The sequence below is a fragment of the Anas acuta genome, chromosome 4, assembly GCF_963932015.1.
Source record: "Anas acuta chromosome 4, bAnaAcu1.1, whole genome shotgun sequence".
Lineage (NCBI taxonomy): Eukaryota > Metazoa > Chordata > Aves > Anseriformes > Anatidae > Anas > Anas acuta.
This window is the reverse complement of record NC_088982.1, coordinates 23,250,466-23,271,403: the sequence shown is the minus strand read 5'-3', so window position 1 is coordinate 23,271,403 and position 20,938 is coordinate 23,250,466. Positions and strand designations below refer to the sequence as shown.

The window sequence follows — 20,938 nt, the reverse complement described above, 5'->3', positions numbered from 1 at the left end:
TCAGGAACAGTACCAACTCCATGTCATGGAAAAGAACAGTCCCATCCAGCGTTCTCCGGCTGTGCCATTAACAGTTCTGGTAAACACAAGCATACGTTAGAGATCTGTTGAGACAACTTGCATGGAGATTCTAGAAAAGAGAGAGAACTTACCTTAATCTTTTCAAAACCTGCACTAATCTTTCTATATATCTTCATATGCCAGCTCTTGATAATTATTGATAATCTCAGAGAAATATTTCTTCTGAGAAGATACCAGCCGCAGGTTTCTAGGCTCTCCCTCAAACCCTCTAAACCTCCTGCTTGTATCACAAAAGGAAATAAACAGGGAAAGTCAAGCTTTCTGAGCATCTGCTTCACTACAAGAGGTGGCAGTGCTGTCTGCTGACTTGTACCGTGCATCCAGGAATTTACTGAACCCTGCAGCCAGGAAGAACAAGCGGACACTGCCCTCCACAGCCAGCTAGAAGCAGGCTCACATTCCCAGGCCCTGTCCTCATGGACCATCCTGACAGCAGTTGGAGGAACAATACTGCAGGGCATAAACAGTCCGGGAGCTTCCTAAAGAGCATCAGTGACAGCTTCCTGACCCAAATGACAGAAATCCCAATGAGGACAGGTGCTCTGCAGGACCTTGTACTCACACCCAAGGAAGGGCTTGTTGGGGATGTGAAGGTTGAAGGTAGCCTTGGCTCAGGATCCTAAGAGGAAGCAGGGCAAAAAGCCAGATCACAGCCCCGAACTTCAGGTGAGCAGATTTTGGCCTTCCTCTTCAGGGATCTGCTTGAAAAAGTCCCATGGGATAAAGGCTCTGGAGGGAAGAGGGATCCAAGAAGGCAGATTGATACTCAAAGATCACCTCCTTCCAGCTCCAGAGCAGGCTGTCCCAGTGGGCAGGTAAAAATGCCAGCAGCCTGCATGGATGAACAAGGAGCTGCTGGCAAAGCTCTAACAGATAAAGCATGCAGAAGGTGGAAGCAGGGGCAGTAACCTCAGAGGAGTACAGAGACACTGCTCAAGGATGCAGAGACATTGCTTGGAAAGCCAAAACTCACCTACAGTTATATCTGGAGAGGGATATCAAAGGCAACAAGAGGGGCTTCTCTAAGTCCATAGGTGACAAAAAGGCAAAGGGAAATGTAGGCCTACTGCTGAGTGGGGCAGGGGTGCTGGTGACACAGGACATGCAAAAGGCTGAGGGACACAATGCCTTCTTCACATCAGGCTTCCATGAAATCATTGAGATGAGAACTGTCATTCTTTATTTACAATAAATATAAAAATATAATAGAGGTCAATACAAGTTGAACCTGCCTTAAATCTCAACTGGCCCAGGGCATTCTCAAATACATTGCAGTGACCAATATTTCACTTGCCAGCCAAAACACGAATCAGTTAAGATTAAAAATACCTAAGAAAAACAAATCATTTGATACATCAAACTAAAACCAGCATAATGGGATGTAGAAATGCTTTTCTGAACTGAAAGTAGAGAACAGAAATCGCTCTTCCTCTAATGCTTTGGCTACTCTGTATTTGTTGGAGACAGCTCAGGACAAGCTAAGAGCACGCTGACACAGGGTATTAATCTCTCTCATGCCTCAGAGTGAACAAAGTGCTAAGCAAGGTGTTGTATGGAAGGACAATGTGTTCGTGGACAATGAGTTTACGAAGGAAGCAGCACACCTCAGGAAACACACAGCCACAGTTCCTAACACTGTACCGTTCAAACCACCACATCCCAAGTATAGGACAAAAATGCTGGTAATGTTTAATGTCAACAGCTTTCAGCAACCACAATGCCAATGGCATCCCATTTCTGTAGAACCTAAATAAATTTCAGAGCAGAGGTCACGGGGAAGACAGGCAGGCTGGTAGCATGCAAGTTCTCATTGGAGTCATCACGCACACACCGTGCCCAGGCGCCCTGGCCAAGCTGTTCAACAACGCCGCGTTCTTACAATGAAGGAACTGTTCTGCAAGCACAGATTTACTGGAGAGATCATTTTTTCCCCAGCTTCCACCATCATTACTCAACATGGCATGCATAATCCCCATCTCTGACCTATTAGCAGCCCCTCCAAGCTCCCCACAGGCAATATAATTGAGTCCTGCTCCATTCCTGAGCACCTGTAAGGAATATGCATTAACACTTCAGCCGCAGCACCAGGCTGAAACCACTTAATCATGAGGCCCCATCAGAATCTTCACATGACGAGGGTGAAAGCATAAAAAAACTTCACTAACTTTAACTGGTGGAAATTTACTGAGGTTGTACATGGAGGAAGGAAGGGTTCAGATCCTATAGACAACAGATCCTCTTAGAAAGGGGAACACTAATCCATGGCAGAAGCTCTCTGTAGGCAACACAAACTCTTCGTTTTAGCACTACATGGAGTGGAATGATCCCTATATGCACAAGCTTGCTTTTAAGAAATGTGCCAAGAAGCAGTTTGTCAGGAACACTTCTTCCACCCTTCCCTATTCACTGCTCTATCAGCCCGGAAAGCGGGCTGTATGCTGCCGTAATGATGCAATGGAAATAATTATACAAGATCCTACAGAGTGAAGGCAAACACCACAATCGGGCACTGCCTGTTCTTTCACTTCTAAAGAGAAGCAGCAGAAAGAATCCCTGGCTAAGAACCCTGCCTTTATTTAGCATTAATCACTTGCCTAGTGATGTCTTCTCTAAAGAGGACGTGTTGGGAATGGATCAACAAGGAACCTGACAGCCCCGCGTTCATATCCAGGAAACACATTGCATGTTTCCACTGCTCCATCAATTCTAGGACTTTAACTAATTACTCTCCAGCAAAAAATCACCTCCCACTAACAAAATGCTTTCCCATTATATAGTAGGATAGTTTCTCACTACTCAAGTGAGTGTTCCGTCTCTGTACATATATAAAATAATACGACAGCTAATGTTCTGCTATCTATCTGCAATGCTCATGCTAAAGGCCCGGCTGTTCCTGGTTTCTGCACATTCTATTCCCTTCAGTGCTAGTTCTCAGTCTGAATGAAGTCCAAGTTTCTTGTCTCCTCTTTAAAGGCTTTCACTGTTTAGTCTCCTACTCACCTGCTTTCGTCTTCATCTGCCCAGTCTACTTCTCCTACAGAGCCTTCTGCCCTCTTCCATTCTGCTTACCCTAATGTGTGGATACAGTCAGAACCTGTTTGTGAAGCCACACGTACCCTCTATTTCAAACCTGCAGTCAGACACGCCCTAATCTGAGAACTCCCTGTAAAATAAAGCCCTGCTATGACTTTGTCTGCGAAGATACAGAGAACCGTGGCTCCTGTAGTTTACAGTATTATACTTAGCAACCTGCTTTGGTTGTCGATGTTGTTTTTCAATAGATGAAGTGCAATTATCACAAAAGCTTAGATGTTCAGGGCCACTGGATGAGGACTTGTTACTAACATCCAAATTCTGTGACCAAGCCTATCTGGACTACTGTGTCTTTTATTTTTTCCCGTTTGCTTCAGCTCTGTAAAAAAGTTCAACATTTTTTGTCCGTTCTGGGCTCAGAGGAGAATATGACCCTGACAATGCAGACTAAGTCTATAGGACTGCTTTTAAATCTTCAGAGGAGATGTTGCAGGAACTCACAGGCAGGAGTGCCAGCATACGAGTCTGCTTAGTCACACAGGCTGCAAAGGTCCTGCTTCTAAAATTTCTTTCTTCTGAAGCTGAACAGAAACTGCAGCAACATAGTGCTAAATTCTTCATCCCAACTCCCTCACCTTTAACAAACAGCTCCCTCAATTTGTAACAAAGATGCCCACTTTGGAAGGGCTGGAGTTCACTGTGTATCTGCTAAACAGGTAACATCAGTTCAGTCCTCTTCAGAAATGCGCAGACACCAATTAGCTAAAAGGCATTGTGTGACAATACTCAGGCAGAATAACAACACTGATTAATCAAACTTTGAAGTAAGTTCCTTATGTAATCAGTAATTACACTGAATGGCAGTAAAACATGCAGGGTTTTGCTTTTGGAGAAGAGATCACTTGGCATTTCCATTACCCTCTCAGCAAAACACAGCTCCACAAATGCTGCTTGGGCCTCTACCTCCTAGTTAGGAAACTCGCTGGCAAAAAAAAAAAAAAGGTCAAGAGAAACACTCCTTGGCAAGTTCAGAGGTGAGAACTGGATTTCCTTCTGAGGTGGGGGGAGGTTTTTGAAAGGACAGATAGCTGGGTGAACTTGGGGCTAGGTGGTTTCAAAAAGCATCCAAAAATTCCAGGGGTGCCTACAAGAACATGTAGGCAGCTGCAAATTTGACTACAGACTTCTGTGCTTCCATTTCAAACAGGTCTAGGAATTTGATCAAACACGAAGAAGCAGTACTTGTTGTTCAATCTTTTGTTGTAAAAGACGTCATATTGGAAGTGACCAGCATCGCATACTAACTGTAAATAATCCTGTAAAACCACAAGCCACAAGATGAAGTGCTTAGGCAAACTGCAAAATGCATTTACCAGCTGCTATTCAGTGCCAAGTCCTGACAGACCCACTTATTTCTGCTCTCTTAACATATGTAACTTTGGTATTCCGCACTCTAACTTGACAAGATTTCTCAGCTGAATGCTTATGATTTACAGCATAATTGCCTTCTAATTTACTGGAACTGCTTTTTTACCTAGGGTGATTTAACTAAAGCCGTTTCCATATGGTTTGGGCACTCAGCTTGAGCCCATGGATTTGGAACCACGCAGAGTTTTGCTATTGGGCAGGTTGGCATAAATCCCACGTGCAGTGTATATTTGCTTAACACCTCCAAGGTGCTTCAGCAGGACATCTGTCACAAGGCAAAAAAAGCCTCACAAGATGCTGATTTCCAGCATGATCACTGGAGCCTACCTTCCAAAGGTGAAGGACATGTCCCTGTTTTGCCCACAGCAGCTCGACCTGCCGCAATAGCGTTGTGCAAAACCCTGCTCACCTTCTTCACTCAGACAGTTCCTGTCTCACATTACTCTCAAACAAAAGAGCCAACCGTCTATTTTTAATGCCGCAACCTTGTCAGCAAGGACACGATTTGCATGCAGACAGAGCTGAATTTCACCCACAGTCTGACATTTACACGTGTGACTCCTATCTTGCAATAAGCAGCAGCAAGCCCGCAGGTCACAGACATGCAGCACCGCGCTGTGGCCTCTCTTCCTCTCTCTGCCACCACGTGGATTGCAGAGCTGGGAAGAGGCTCACAGTGACCTGTGTCTCAGGGTACGCTACGTTGTGAGGCTCCAGCCCATTCCTTCCTTCTTCTGAGAAAGGAGGCGCCTCTCTTCCCCAGTCACACAGATCTCAACTCAGGAAAACAGAAATTTGAGAGGTCTGACTGTAGGATTAGATAAAGTTCACAATGACTCAAGGGTGAAACCCTAGCCCCAGTGACATCAACAGAAAAACTCTCACTGACTCAAGGACCAAGATTTCAGCTCGTACCCCAAGTGTCTTCTAAGACAACAAAACTCAGGCTCTGATCCTGCCAATTTACACACCTTTCCCTTCACACACTGACCAGTTCAAATTCAGCAGAACCATTAACCTCAAGTAAAGTGAAGCCTGTTGGTGAGTTCTAAAGAGGTAAAGTCTTCAGTTATAAATGCAACCTTAAAATCTTACACTGTGGAGGGAAGTTTCTAACAGCACAAAAGCAACTCCATTTTAAAAGAAGTAGTGTCAGCTCCTCCACTTACATCACACTCTGTGAAGCATCAGATAACACAACAAGAACATGTTCTTAAGTGTGATTATGAGGGTTGCTTCCTGTGGTATTATTTTTTTTTTTCCTTTTTACTTACTTTCGTTTGATCATCAGCTTTGAACACGTAGCAGATACTTTGCTGATTTGCTGCTCCATCCTTTATCAGACAGGCAAAGTAGCTGGGATCTTGGCTGTTGTGGATCAGCTTGTGGACCTGCTGTGGCTTGTACTCAAACAAACTGGAGCAAATCAACGGATCCCACTGCTGGTCTTTCCCCATGTCCGGTTCACATCGCAAGCTCGCTGGTGAAACACAGAGCCGGATTTGGCTAGTGCCAGGGTCTTCTTTGGGAGACTTGGTACTGAGCGTCCGGATCTCTGCCACAACCCACGGCAGCATGGACATGGTGGTCAGGGAATGCACTGGCAGAGAGCCAACAAACTGGAGGCTGAAACTTGCCGAGAAGTCCCCAGGTGCTTGGCATTTTTTAACTTTGAACGTTATTGGCTCCATTTTACAATCCTTTAGGGATCCCGGACTAATTCACCAGCACATCAGTTCCATGGAATGACAATTTCTGGATGGCTCCTTAATTAAGGAACAGAAGAAATCTGAAAGGAAAAGAGAGAGTTATGTAGGTGCTGCAACCCTATTAAAAATGAACTGTCAGCAACACAAATATTTAACAGAATAATATCAGAAGAGACATACTGACCGTCTGCCGTGACATACCTGCACATTTCCCATACCTTGGGCCTTACTGTGCAACAAACATAATAGCACTAAATATATTGCTTGTAAAAAGCTCGGTCCTGATTAAGAAAGCTACTCTTGTAACCCCTGTTAAATCATCTAATGAGTAACTAAACGCAAGAGTGCGCCTTCTCTTTAGTTTGTTTTTGTTTCATGGCCAGGCAGGTGTGGATCACATCGGCCTTCATCAATCCCATTATTGGAGAAAGGACTCAGATTAGCATTATAACCTGCATGCCATTTGCAATCAATGCTTGCTGAGACACTTTCACATTTAAAAGAAAATGAAAGAAGAAAAGGTCATCTCTCTTGTTCACGGGTGGATGAGCTTGAACTTAGCCCCTAACATGGAGTTGTTTTCTTGTGTGTCGTCTGCTGATCAAGCAGACCTTTCTCATTAGCTAACACCCCAGAAATCTTTGTCATGTGTAAAAGCTAACTGCAGCCAACTGACCCATCGCTAACACACCTGTCGGATGGCACAGAGGAGCGACAATCCTTGTAGGAGCCCCCTAAAAGGCAGGCGAGGATTCACAATTTGTGGCTGTGTTTTAGGGCCTTGTCGGCCAGCCAGAATACGTAATGTTTGCCACGTTGATATTGTATCATTTTAATTGTCTCAATTATCAACTGGAACCAAGTCACACATTGCCCTCTTATAACCCAGTTATACCCAGCATATACACCACTACTAAAATGATAAATGTACAGGAACAGTCAAAAAAATCCAGTACTTGCATTTATCTACCCATTTAGTTCTGCAAAACACGGTCTAGGAAAACACACAGCTTGGCATTCGGTACATTACCGTGTTTTAACTCTTTATTAATTGAATCTGGTTTCAGCTGTTGCATTATTCTGCGTGAGACTGATGGGAAGCTGACAGGCCTATAATTGCCTACATCTAAATACCATGACACGAGCTTACCCTCAGCCTTCTGAAAGTTTCCCATGGAAGACCTATTAAAAACAACACGAGCAGTCCCAAGAACTCCTGACAAAACATTTTTAATTATATTTGAACAAGTATTTAATAAATGGCATCTGTTTACTGTGGCAACAGTATTGCTGCTCTTTGTTCATCTACAACCGCGGGCAAAAATAGCAGGATTTTTCTCACGAGTTTTCACCAAACTTTGTCCTTTATTTGTCCTTGCACAAATATTTTCAAACTGAAAATATTTTCCAGCAGTACTTCACCTTTGTTGAAAAAGAAGACAAATTTTAAGATTTTTTTTTTTTTTTTAAAAAAAGACAATTTCAAGATGGAAATTCATTTTAAACTAAACAAGTGCTTAAGATGCAACTGATTTGCAGATGCCTAAATGGGGAGAAGGTTTTCCAGTTCGCCAGTCACTGCAGAACCACAAGAGACTTGCAGAAGCCGTGTGTTTGGGTAGATTTACCTTTTGGGAACTTCTGCATCTTATGAGATGAACTCTGTAGCAACACTGCCAGTTCCAAGGACACCAAATTCAGAAAGAGAATCCAATAGCACAGGAATTTAAAGACACTGACAAAGTCTTTGTATAAGCAGCATGCTAAAAGCATGGAACAAGTTTTTAAAAAGCCTTTCTATATGTGCACACGTGTATGGGTAGGAGTTATATACCTCATTTCAAGTACACTAAAACGTTTTTACTAGTTTGTTTCCCAAGCAAGAAGACACCCAGCTTTCGTGAGATAGATACACATGCATTGCATGGTATGGGATATGCTTCAAGAAGTATTTTTACACCTTATCAACACGAAGTGCTACGCTCAGTTATCATTACGGTTTTGCATCTGTCAGGAAGCAGTATCTTCTCTTCCTCTTTGACACACTATTACAAATTTGTTCTCCTTGAACATAACAGTGAAATATAGGTCAACATCTTGCAAGGAAGCCTGGATTCATTCATGTCTATAACGGTGCACAATCCAAAATGCATGAAAAATCCATCAATAGGTTTTAGTGTTCTTGTTGTTTAGCAGCACACATAATAACCTGAGGACAAAAAAGCCTACCAGAACTCGATTCTCAGTTGAAAACCAGGAGGAGTGAGCGGCTGAACAGATGATGACTGATTAGCCACATCCTCTTTGTAACCATATTTCTCAATTGGTTTCTCAGAACCCTTTTTGCTTTTGTTTTTAAAGAAGAAAACAAATAAAGTGCATGTAAAAATACAAAGTTATTGTCATTTAAGTCAACTTCCTAAGAAAGAGAAGTTTCCTTGGGAGCACCATCATTTACCATGCTTTTTTACCTTAGGCCTACAAAGGGCTGCAGCCCCAAATAGGATTACATATCACAGCATAATACATCATTCTGAGCTCCAGCTACAAGGACCGAACAATATTTTAAATAAACAGGTCAATACTCTGTCATACTTCAACAAACACTGTGCTGTTGGAATGTATTTCATATAAATGCAAAGCTTCTTGGCATCCATCTCTTCTCAACAAAATAAACACCTTGCAAAGTTGACAACATAAATACTCTGGCCTCTGCATTTGGTATTTCTAAAGAAAAACAGTTGATACTAAATCAAAACAGTGAACTAGAAGTTAGAATGTTTTCTAGGAGAGGGGCTAAAAGTGCAGCTTCTCAGAGCACAGATTTAGCAGCACCAAGAGGTCTCCAGACCAACCCCCCTGCGCTCTGTACCGCACGGTGCTGCATGTTGTCTCCCTTTTCCCAGACATTTACGCTCCTGCTGCCACCTTTATCTTAATTTACACTCAAATCCCACCAGAAATTATACCCATTGCACATTGCTCAGGTTAAAATCCTTTACGTTTACACCGAGGACTAAGGTTGCACTTTGAGTATTTATGTCCTTGATGAATTTAGACCTAAAAATAGTTCTGATCACCTCCACAGGCCTATTCCTAGCCATGAAATTAAGCCCACCTTATAACTGAAGAGTGGCTGTGCCTTGAGCCTGTCTGTTTGCCCTGACACCACAGCACCTTCACCCTCCTCTGGGTGCTGCCACCCAGCTCATCCCCCATGAAATGTGACACTGTGATACAGTGACATGAATAAAAGCAGTACAAAAATGAAATAATTTTTGTGTATTGCTTGCATGTTGGATTCAAAGCTGCATGCCCCGGCACTACTTTTAGGCTATCACAAGTCAGGTGTCAAAGAATTATGCCTAACAAACCCTGCAAAACCATACCAACAAACTCAATACCACCTTCTGTACTTGGGGACAGCAGACTTGGCACTAATGTGAAAGATACACAGAAGAGCATGGTTGTACTCTGTCCTTAACTTTTCCTTCAATGTGATCAACTCAACCACTTGTCACAGGGGGGAAACAGGTTTAGACAGCATGAGACACTGTGCTGATAAAGCCTGTTCTAGCAAAATCCGATACTGTGCTTAAAAACACATACACTTCAGACTCTAAATTTCCCAAATTAGGTTGTATTCTCACCTTTTTACAACACCAGAAAATAAAAGAGATGCCACCAGCAAGAAGCCAGCGTGATGGCAGGACAGTTTGAAGGCAAGAGCTACAAAAATCAGTACTCGACCCTCTGGAGCCCAGGCTGTCTCTGCAGGAATGTACGTGGCTAAGCAGCCGCACATCACGCAGGACAGTTGTTCTCAAAACTCACCTCATCCCAAGAGAGCTAAGACTTGATCATGAGGACAAGGTGAAGACTTTGTGTATAGTTTGGTTAGATGAGGTCAGGGTCAGCTTTGAGGTTAGGAAGGAAAATCCTTTTGGGTACAGAGAACAGGCTGTACAGTGAACCTATATGGTTAATACGCATTGTTTCCAGTGTGGGGCAATAAAAATTACCTTTTTGCTGCTGGAAAGAATCTGGGCAGCTTTGGGATGGACTCAGGCTAATACAGAAAACCACATAAAAAGGGGAGAGACTGTCCTGAACTTCAAGTACATACACGAACCAAGGAAAGCAGGAACTGCAACAGTGGTTAAGAGCTATCCTTCATCCTTTGTTTCTCCTGGCCTAGGCTAAATTTGATGCAGAAGCAGCCAGAAGTCCCAGACACACATCAGAACTGCTGAGTTCACACTGTGCCAAGGCAGGCAGCAGTCAGGGCTTCTGCACATCAGTGATGAAACCAGGAGTTTGGCCTGGGGGCTGCTGAACAAAGACCCCCGCTTCCTCAGCCTTTGCAGTTCATCCGAGACAACCGTGTAACTATCCTACATCTAGCTGCTGACAGCACAGTCTCTGTAGGTCCATTTGCTGCTTCCCCTTGAAGAAGCCAAGCAACACTTCCAGCCACGCAGCAAGGTCCCGTGAAGAACAGCTGGTCCCAGAGAACACAGATTTGTTCAGCTCTTCCCTGCAGGGCATTAGCGCTGAGCCCTCCCGACAAATGGAACCAGAGGCACTGGTACTGACTGCACTTCACCACTGATTATTTTAGCAGAAATATCATCCCAGTCGAGGATTATGAGGAGCCCTGGCCTGCAGCCAGAACTCTGGAAAGCAAGCCAGAATGAAATACCACTCCTCTCTCTCCCTCTGATCCCTAACCGAGATTTACATTGGCTTCACTCATGCTGACAGATTTTTCTATCCACCTAGCAGGAAATGCAGAATACAAATCGGAGCATGTATTATGTATGTCGTGATATGGACACTGCTGAGAAGGGGTCCTTCTACGTCGCCACATGAAACAAATCTCTCTGTTGGTGTCACAGCACAGCATCCATTAGGTCGCTCTCTGGGGCAGCTGGTTGTGAGCCCCATCTTTCTTCTTGCAGCTTCAACCAACACTTCTGGCTTGTTTTCTCTAAAGAAGTAAGGCCATTCAGGTATCATGCTACAGGTTGCCTCAACTTTTCAAATAGCTCAAATTTAACCCAAACTGTCATTGGAATCACAAAGTGCTCTTCCTTTACAAGGTTGCTCTTTTTATCTGACAGTCGCTTACTACGTGCTGTTTCCTCCTGGAACCACTTGTTGTGAGTAACATCATGTACAAATCCAGAAGTCAGTTTGCCTCACAAGTTATTTTTAATTTCCATTCTTTATTCACATGCTTGCATTAAATGCTGACTTTTTAAGGAGTCTTTTCGATGCCTTCAGCAGCTTTGGACATGACCCTGAATAATGTTCTGCCACGTACTCCAAGCAAATTGTTTGGTTTTGTGGAAATAAGCACACCTAAAAGTATTTGCCTATGCAGCCAGCATTTATTTCACTCCTCAAATAGGTTATAAGCAATTAAATAGGTTGATAGCAAGGAAAGAGTAAAGCAAAATGGTAATATATTCTGAATTATAAACATGCAATCACCTACCAGATGAAGAAAACAGCTTACCATTCCCAGCCTTGACATCTGTTGCTACTTCCCCAGTACAGCCCACAGAAAGTAATATTGTAATGACTGAGGTTGGAGCTTGGATGCTTCTGAGCCAGCCTCACGCTGACCTGACCAAAATTAGGCTGTCCTACCGCTGCAGTGCAATTAAGCAAATCTTTGTAACAGAAAGCTCGCTTGGTCAATTGCATCCCACATCCCGCTTCATTTCATTCAATTGCATCTCCACAGCCAAAATCCTCACATCCAATTTTTCAGTTAACCAAATTATGGAGCGAAAAAAGTGCCAAGAGGTCCATATACCATTGAATCTGTTCGGCCTTCCTGCCAACCTGCCATTTTCCTCACCTGCACATATTTCTGCCTTTGCATGTTACCTGTGACTTCCAGTGTTTCTACAAACTGAGCTGTGCTGATTTTCCATCTCATCCCTTGCAAGTGTTAAAGGCATAAGCTCATTCACCGGCTGAGCAATGTCTGAGCTTTATGAAGTGTCCATTTTATTAATTTTGGCCCTGGAGGTCCCGCTCAGCCCCTGGTGCAGGCAGCAGCACCTCTCCCACGAAGGCTCCTGCAGCAGCCGGCCCCGGCGCCCACACACAGCACACGAGCGAGGTCTCAGCCTCTCCTACCCCCTCTATAAATAACCACACGGCTCCTACCCCTCAGGAACACCTCACGGGGAGCTCATTCCTTCGTTAAGTTAAAACTTAAGGTTAAAGGGACAGAAAGGCTGGAGGGGGGGGGGGGGAGGGAGTCACAAAGCTTTGGCGTTACCCTCCGGGGGCGAGTCGCTGTGGGGCTGCTCCGGGCAGGACCGGGCTGTGGCAGAGTTACACCGAGGCGTCCCGCAGTGAAGGACGAGGAAGGAGAAGGAGAGTTATACCCAGCCCTCAGCGCTGCCTTAACTCAGCCCAGCCGAGCGGCTCGGGGCGGCCACGGGGTGCAGCCGGGTGCCCGCAGCCCCGCGGGGGGGGTGGGGGGGGGGGGCATTTTGGCAGCACTCTGGGGGCGGCTCGCCCGCACTCCTGCTCTTCCTCCCAGCCCCCAGCCGCCCTTCTTCTCCTCCTCCTCCCAGCCCAGCAGCGAGCAGCCTTCCCCCCGCACCCCCGGTCCCTCAGCGGGGCCGCCTCTTACCGCCGCCGCCACCACAGGATGTGCTCGCTGCGAGGAGGCAGCGCCGCCCGCCCGCTGCCGCTGAGGGGAGAGGACAGAGCCGCCAAGGGGCTGAGGGAGGGCTCGGCAGGGGGCAGGAGGCTCCCGAGATGGCTCCCTGTGGCCGCCGCCTGCTGGTACCGCCCGGGGAGAGGCGAGCCCGGGGCCGCCCGCACCTGAGGCGGGCAGGGCAGGGCCGAGGCTCCGCAGCCGCCTCACGCTGCAGCCTCCGAGGGTAAAAATAGCAGCGGGGCGGGGAGCAGGGGGGTGGCGGCCCCCAGAGGGAGCCGGGGAGGTTTGGGGGGGGGGTTAGGGGGACTCAGGTGGGCGCGAAGTTACCACAAGTTGCAGCGCTTGGAGGGGCTGTGGAAGGAAATCGCCTCAGGGAGCTGGGCCCGGCGCTGTGTGTGGACCCCCCCCCCCCCCCCAGGTCCCAGCACAGCCCTGACCCTCTCAGCCTCACCTCCTCGCCCCTGGCAGGGCTGGCAGCAGCTGGGCCTCGTGCTGCCAGCCCGCCTCAGCAATTAGGGGTCCGGGGACTTAATTACGCTGCTCTCCAGATGGCCGAGGCACCCTGCGTCCCGGCTCTGCAGCCCGCTCTGGCTCTCAATTAATTCCGGCTCTTCTTGGCACCGAGGCGGCTGGTTTGCTTGCGTTTAAGTGGAATCAAAGCTTGCTCCGGAAAATTTGTTCCGCTGCTAACGTGCACTGCTCCATGAGGGAAGTAATTAAGTAGGCTGTCAAATCCTAGCGCAGCGTTTCCCCAGATTATGACAAACAAGCCGCGGTTCGGTCCCTAAGCACGTCCCGTACTTGCAAAGAGCGCAGTGGTTGTATCTACATGGCTTCTGCTTGCTCTGTGTACTTTTATAGGATTGATGATGTGTGGGTGAAAGTATGAATGCAGCAGCTCGCTCGGAGCAGTTGTTCCCAGCCTGTACTTTGTTTGTGGCTTGCTGCTCCTCCTTCAGACGCAGGGTTCAGACACAGGAGCACCTCATGCTTTCAGTGGCATCCCCAAGGAATGCCACCCCTGCAAGCCTCGCCTGTCTCGTGTCTTGAAACCATCACAGCTAAGGACAATGGTACGTAGAGCTACCAGCTGCCAACCTTAGCACCTGAGACAAGTCCTTTTACTTGCTTTAAACCTGCAGCCTGAGCATTTCATGCCCCTAGTAGTCAATCATGTTATGGAAGACAACAAACTGCAATCCCCAATTACACAGCTCCAGCACTTTGGCCAAGACTAACATAATCCCAGATTATCAAACTGGGATTTTAGGAAGACTTTTTTTTTTTTACAGCTTTTGCCTTTCAGAAGGTGATAATGAAACAGATAAGGATCCTACAAGGCTATGTCTTCCTGCTTGGAAAAGCCCTGATCATCAACAGAAGTCTAGAGCACCACAAATACAAATCCTCTCTTCATTCTCCTCCCGGATAGCTGAGAAAGAAGTTGGACTGTGACTGATCTCATTCACGGGGGTCTCTTTTACTTTTTCTATTATTCTTAGCTCATGAGTTTTAATTCTTTGCCTTGCGTGTTTTTTGTCAAATTACTTAAGATAGAGTATTTCATGCGCAAAGAGAAATGCCCCTGATAAGAACTATACTTACATTGGTTTAATAGTTTCATCTACTCTAGTTTTTTCAAAACTAATTTAAAAGTCCATGTAACAAAAATTCTATGAGGTACCTAAAATGATACAGAGAAATAGGGTTGTGCATTAAGTCACCTTCTGTTTCTGGTTTTAGCACCTTTCCTAGGGCTGCAAGATATGGTTCACCATCCTCATGATATAACAGCTGTGCTTTCCTGCAGATAAGTATTTGCATACTGTATTTGAAGAACAAAAAGATCGTTCTGACTTGTACATCTGTGACGCATTTACCCAGGATGCAGCAAGACCATTTTGTTTTCTGCTTGGCCTGAGCAGAACGTTCGACCTACTCTCCATGGAAGTTTCCTAATGATGAACCTCAAGGATACGTTGGACAGCATTCCTTCTCCCTATTTCCTGCTGAAATGGTAAAGTATATAGGGGAAAAAAAAAAGTTTGATTTGTGAAAACAAGAAGAAAACTAGAAGGGGGTCATAGGTTCGAGTCCATGAGAAGTAAATGCTTCCATGCGTTCCAGGAACATGTAATATACCAAATCAGAATCTCTGTATTCAGGTGAAAGCTCTGAACACCAGACTTCCTAATTCTGTTTGGTTTTCTGAAACGGTAAGTCTTTATGTATCTGTGTTTTGTTTTGTTTTTTCTTCAAGACTAAGAGCAGCATCTGGTCATTTGATCCTAGCTGAGGTAGGTTTGTAGACCAGCACGAAGCAGATCAGTGAAATTTAGGCTGAATACATCTGTGCAGGGGGAGAGGCAGAACTTTGGGCAGCTGTGATTGTGGATTCACCCTTTGAAGCACGGCTAAGCAAACAGGAAGTCTAAAGTTTCCACCCAAGATACTTTCAGAGCTGAAGTTCCTCCACAGTTAGCCAACAGCTGAGCAGTAACAATCTGGATTATGACTTAGAAGGTGGGTACCTATGCTGTGCTTGCATTAGAAGTGTCTATGCTTTCCCCCTGGGTAATCATATTAATCAATTTCTAGTTCTATTGTTAAAAAAGAAAAAAAAAAGTTCAAGTCTTTGTGATTTGTGTGCATCAATTTAGTACCTCATTAAGGACCCGACACTGTTTTGTAGTCCTTTGACTTAAATGAGCTCCTGATAAAGCACGACATTCTTGTCCAATGACACTGTATCTCCAGACACTCTCTATACATGGTTCCAGACATTCCATAAACAAAATTTATTGGAATGTATTGTTTACTATGTCATGTTTGCCTGATTAATATTCTGTAAAAATGCGTGACAGCAACTTTTCTCGGTGGTTATCTTCCTAGACAAGAGGCTTTCTGTTACCAGTCATCATGAGTAAAGTGTCATGAAAGAGCTGAGCGACTGTTACAGATCCTGCCTGCAGCCCTTTCAGATTTCATGATAAATCCTCCCTCCCCTTCACTCCCATAAATACATCTGCAAATGACTTACCAGCGATTGTGTGAGCATTTCAAGCTTTTCCTTTTGTTTGGGAGCTGTTGTTGCTATGCCACCACCACTCATATTGCATTTTATTTAGGTGGATGTTAGGAGATGATTAGGTAGTTTAATAGGCTCACCCCGTTATGCACAATGTTCTGGTGGTGCGTAGCCTCATTTTGGTGACCTGGCAATCGCTATTCAAAAGAGAAACATTGGCTTCCACTTGGAAGTTGGACAGGAACACTATCCTTGATGGATTTGTGTACTTACGTAGTACAAAAGATGAAGATTACCTTTGATTTATTTTGTACTTGTGGGCAGAGAACAGTTTTGTTGGTGATTAGTATTTACAATTAATGTGCCACATAATATGTGGCATCTAGGTGCCCTCTGCCACGGTGTCCTAAAAGTCCCTAATCTTGTAAAGATTTATGTGGGTGCTTAACAAATGGTCCTGCCCTGTTTAATGTCACTGCTCACAGTGGCTGTTAAGCGAGGATGTAAGGTTTGCATATCGCTGGTGTGTCAAAATAAAAAGCACAAGCACCAGAACTTTGGAAAGCAATAGCAAGCAGGAAGTTTATGAAAATGTTGTAAACAAATTAGTTACAGATTTAAACATACTTTATGAATATGAGAATAATTGCTTATCTATTAAATTTTTATAGTGAATTCCAGTTGTCCCTGGCTGGTTGGTTGTTATACAGCAAAAGTCTCAAATAAATCCTTCTGCAACCCAAGTACAGTACTTGTATTTTTCATGCCATGCTGTGGATGAAGTTCACAGACTGCAAGGAAGATGAAATGTGTTTGCTTACTTCTGTCTGAACTGTTTCATAAGGTTTACTGAAATAAAAATGAAAATAAATTCAAGGGTGGTTTTAAGCTGTGACTAGTAAACAAACGAATAACCTTCAAGTGAAATGCATCAGTCTAGCCTTACAGCATTGCCCTGCTTTTATTCTTGTGGCAGAGCTGTAAGTACTGGGGTAATTTCTCCTTAGTCAACAGGCATTTCCTCCCCACCCCCACAGGCATGATTTCCTACTGGATCAAATGTTTACAGCTGGTGTTGACTTTCATTAGAACGATGAGTATTCATCTGTTATACAAATCAGGCTGGTTTTACATGCTTTTGGTAACTCAGGGATGCGTCTCTCTCTGGAAGCAGCCAGGAGTTCCCTGACACTTGGGCTCTGTCCAGACTCCAAGTGTTCTTTATTCCTGTCTTGGCAATTGCCATTTCTGGATAAAACATTAGTGCCTCTGCTCCGAGTTCAAGGGTGGTTGCTCGCAAATTACGTTTGTCTGGTTTTTAATGACTGTCCTGGGACTAATCATTGCTGTATTGTCTAAATTGGCTTCGTTACTTTACACGCCCCTTTGATGGAGGAATTAGACCTGCCGTGAAACGGTTCAAGCTCAGCGCCCATTCCAGTGCCCAATGCTGACTGCTCTTGGGTGTATTCCTATTGCTTAGGGTACAGTTCTTCATTGCAGCTCTAGATCCTCTTCCTCTAATGCAAGACAGACCCCACTGACAGTAAGTTTCATCTTGTAATTCTGCAATTTGTAATTGTTCAATCAACTTGAGAAAACAGCGTTTTTATTCCTCCACCCCCAAGAGGTTTAAACTTCTGTTTTGAACAGAGCAAGGAACGGAGCAAGCAATTTCCCTGCCCCTAGGCAGCCAGGATGATATGGTCAAAAGGATGGTCGAGCCTGTATCTGTACTGCTTCTGAGGATGCTCTGAAGCCACCCAGAGGCTGTCCAAGTGCAGGCCTGCTCATTGCTGGCCCCACTTCCAGTCTAAAAGACACCTGGAGAGTTCTCCAAGTGCAGCCCCTCAGTGTCCATCACACAACCTCTCATAGGCCTTTGAGGGATGTCCGTAATGGTCCTTTCACAACTTGCCTTATACCATATTCACCCACTCTGTAAGATCTCTTGCATAACCTAAAAAAGGGGGTCTCGGGCTGATACCAGTAAATCAGTCCCACTGTGCAGAGGTAACCAGCTCAGGGGATCAGTTAGGTGGAAGATGAGGGAGGAACAAGGAGGTTCCCCACTAAAGGATGGTGACAAGGGTGGTCCCACCATAAGCATGATGGCAGAACCAGGCACCCACTCACCCCAGTAATCCCAGCATGGTCAGGGACTGCCTGCCCACGAGAGCTGAACTGGCTGGGAGATCTCAGGGCAGGACAGACGTAGCAATTAGCACGTGTAGCTGGAACTCTGCCATGGAGATCCTCCCCCAAATAACAGCATCAGCTCAGTGGAAACCCAGCCTGTCACAGGAAGCTGAGCAACAGAGCTGACCATCTGGATCTCCTTAGCATCCCTCAGGACCGAGGCACCTGGTGGACTCTGACCAAGGCTGAATACAGATGGCTTTCCTAGAGAGAGAAAATGCTAGCTAAAGCCAGGTGTGTGCTTGGCTTGTAAAGGCAGATGTGAAAAAAACACACCTCTCTAGCCTATGTAGATATTCACATAAACACAGAAAATAATTACAATAAATAAGTAATCAGGCCCTCTAACCCTACTGTGTTCAGATCTTCCCCATGAATTTAGGAAAGAGTCCTTTGTCACATTCTGTAACAAAAGGAATGCAAGACTTGCTGCCTTACAAGTGCAAAACAAAAAGCAGCTCAGGACTGCAGGCTTGTACAGATCCACAAAGCGCCCCTGCCTCAGGCAGGGCTCTCTGGCACCTAAACGTGGGACCCCACATGCCCAAGGATGTCACCAGCTGAGCAACGCGGCCAGCCAGGCCAGCAGCAGTGCACCCAGCCGCACTGTGCCTTGAGGCCAAACATAGCAGGGGCAGGATTGCCACACAGAAAGGAACCAGAGCCTTGAGGGTGCTGGAAGATGGCACGCGCCCCAGACAAGATGTGGTCCCTACTCGTCTATCTTCTGACAGCTGGGTGGGCTGTCTGAATGCTGACCCCAGTTCACAGGGGTGAGGCTGAGGCTGGATTCCACAATCATACCAGCCTCAGGAGCACTGTCGGCTGACCAGGCAGCGAGTGCTCTGCGCTGGGAGCTTGGGCACGGCCGTTTGCTTTGAAGGCCAGGATGCAGTGCAGCACAGGAAGCTGTTTTGCAAGAGTAGCCTGTGGTTAAGCCACACGTTAAACTCTACCAAGAGTGAAATTCAAGTACTGGCCTGGCACTCACCCTTCCACTTCCCTCATTGCCAGCATCTTCAGCTAGGGCGCCCTAATCCTGTTCTGGGACTGCGCACTCACGACTCCCCCTCCTCCCCGCTAACCTGACAGAGGGCTAGAGAGTAGCATGTGTCCCATGCAGGGAGCAACCAACTGGTATCAGGCGGTGGTAGATGACTACCCAGAATTTATTACTCCTGAAAGAGCCCATCACAGCTACAAGGGGGGTAAAACAGTCATGGCTGAGCATGAACGGCACGTGTAGCCCTCCCCTCGTGATGCTGAGAGGTTTCTTGAGCTCTCCAGAGATTCTTTTGCAGTTCCCAGCTGCACACAGCAAGTGCAACCTTCTAGCTCTATTGAAAAAAAGCAAGGATAGAGAACCTGACCTCTGGGAGGATAATAAAGCAATAAAGTCTTGAATTTATGGACAGTACATAGTTATGGTTGTAAATGTATTCAAGTCACAGTTATCAAAGCAGTTTCCACCTCCCCTAAAAGCTTTGTCTGCCTACCTATTCTGCCAGAAGCGATGGTGCAGCTAAACACGACACCCTACATCAGCTGTTATCCCACTCACCCAACAGACAGCATACCTTCTAGGGCGGATGTTCAAGACAGAAAGATTCCTACCTGGAATGGCAGGGGGAACAAAATAAGGACGAGTTAGGAGAATCAGGTGCTCCTATCTTACATTTTGCTTCTTATGCTCCTGCTCTTTTCTTTTAAATCAAGGCTGGAGCTAAGTCAATAGCTGGAGCTGTTTCCCTCCAACTTGTGTACACAATCACCACATACTAGCTCAATTTAATCATTTACCCCCTCTATTATTAAAGTGTCTTTAATAATAAATAAAACCTTTCTGCCACAAGGTTAAGTGGAAATGGACCGGTTACCAATTAATTTATCAACGAGTGTCAGTATCTTAGCAAGTTCTACTTTGTTTTTGAGAATCAGTTCAGATTTACACTTTCAGCATATACATGTAAAAAGTCTAAAATCCTATATATTTACTTTAAATCCTTAATTTGTCATTTGAGTTCATTTTCAGAAGGACAAAACTGTAGTAGTTGATACGTGTAGGAATTTCACACTGAAGGCCGCTTGCTCTCAGGTGAATGTTGAGACTCCCTTTATAGTTATTACTACAGTCAGTAACCCCTAGAGTCCTATTTAGGAACATGGATTGCATTATTCAAGGCACCAAACAAACATATATCAATAAAATTATCTAGTTTTTGGTTTACCATAGGAGAAATGGAAACAAAGAAATGGAGGGTGCGAACAGGTTATTTGCACAGAAAGTGCTTACTTCCTGACTTCCCGCTCTAAAGGACTAGGATTCAATTAACAGTACACACTGTTTCCTCAATATTCTTATTACTTTTCTTTTTTTTTTTATTTTCTGTGCCACACAGCTGGACCTCAGTATGACAGATGTAGATGCTGGCTTCGACTCTGTACAGCCAAGAAAAGCTGAAATGTCAGCCAAAGAACACAGGGACTACTCCTTTCTTTGTATCCTCGATTATAACTCTAAGGAGTACAAGGCAAAAGCAGGCATCACATATTAGCTAAGATGGCAAGCAAAGAACCAGTTAAGTCTGGGCACAGAATGACAGATTTGATTCCTGATGAATAATTTGCTAAATTTGATCTACGCTTGACCTAGCAACTAGTCAGTGTCATGGGACAGAACAAGTAGTTACAGTGAGGAGGTTTTTTCACCCAAGATCGCACCCAAGATGTACTAGGGCTGTTAGAGATACACTGATACTCAAAGGAAATACT

General features: G+C 45.2%; 1 protein-coding gene and 1 long non-coding RNA gene across 9 annotated transcripts in view; one reads left to right on the top strand and one right to left on the bottom strand.

Moving 5' to 3' along the window:
• The window catches only part of TBC1D1 (TBC1 domain family member 1), a 110,586-nt gene extending 97,060 nt beyond the window's left edge, over positions 1–13,526 (bottom strand). For 5 of the 7 annotated variants that reach the window (XM_068680096.1, XM_068680100.1, XM_068680101.1 and 2 more), the window contains exons 1-2: positions 13,391–13,526; positions 5,817–6,331 (exon numbers count right to left, since the gene is read on the bottom strand). In XM_068680096.1, coding sequence (XP_068536197.1) covers positions 5,817–6,233 — 417 coding nt within the window. In that variant the 5' untranslated portion in view covers positions 6,234–6,331; positions 13,391–13,526. Of the gene's footprint in view, positions 1–5,816; positions 6,332–12,549; positions 12,698–12,909; positions 13,049–13,390 lie in introns of those variants that run through there. The other 2 variants (XM_068680097.1, XM_068680098.1) reach the window with 2 other exon arrangements.
• On the top strand, positions 13,032–16,843 carry LOC137855695 (uncharacterized). 2 transcript variants are annotated; one of them, XR_011095901.1, is made up of 2 exons: positions 13,032–13,162; positions 14,232–16,843. It is a non-coding gene; the product is annotated as an uncharacterized lncRNA (long non-coding RNA). The 2 variants fall into 2 exon arrangements; XR_011095900.1 differs by lacking the exon at positions 13,032–13,162 and adding an exon at positions 13,470–13,587.
• Positions 16,844–20,938: the final 4,095 nt, after the last annotated feature.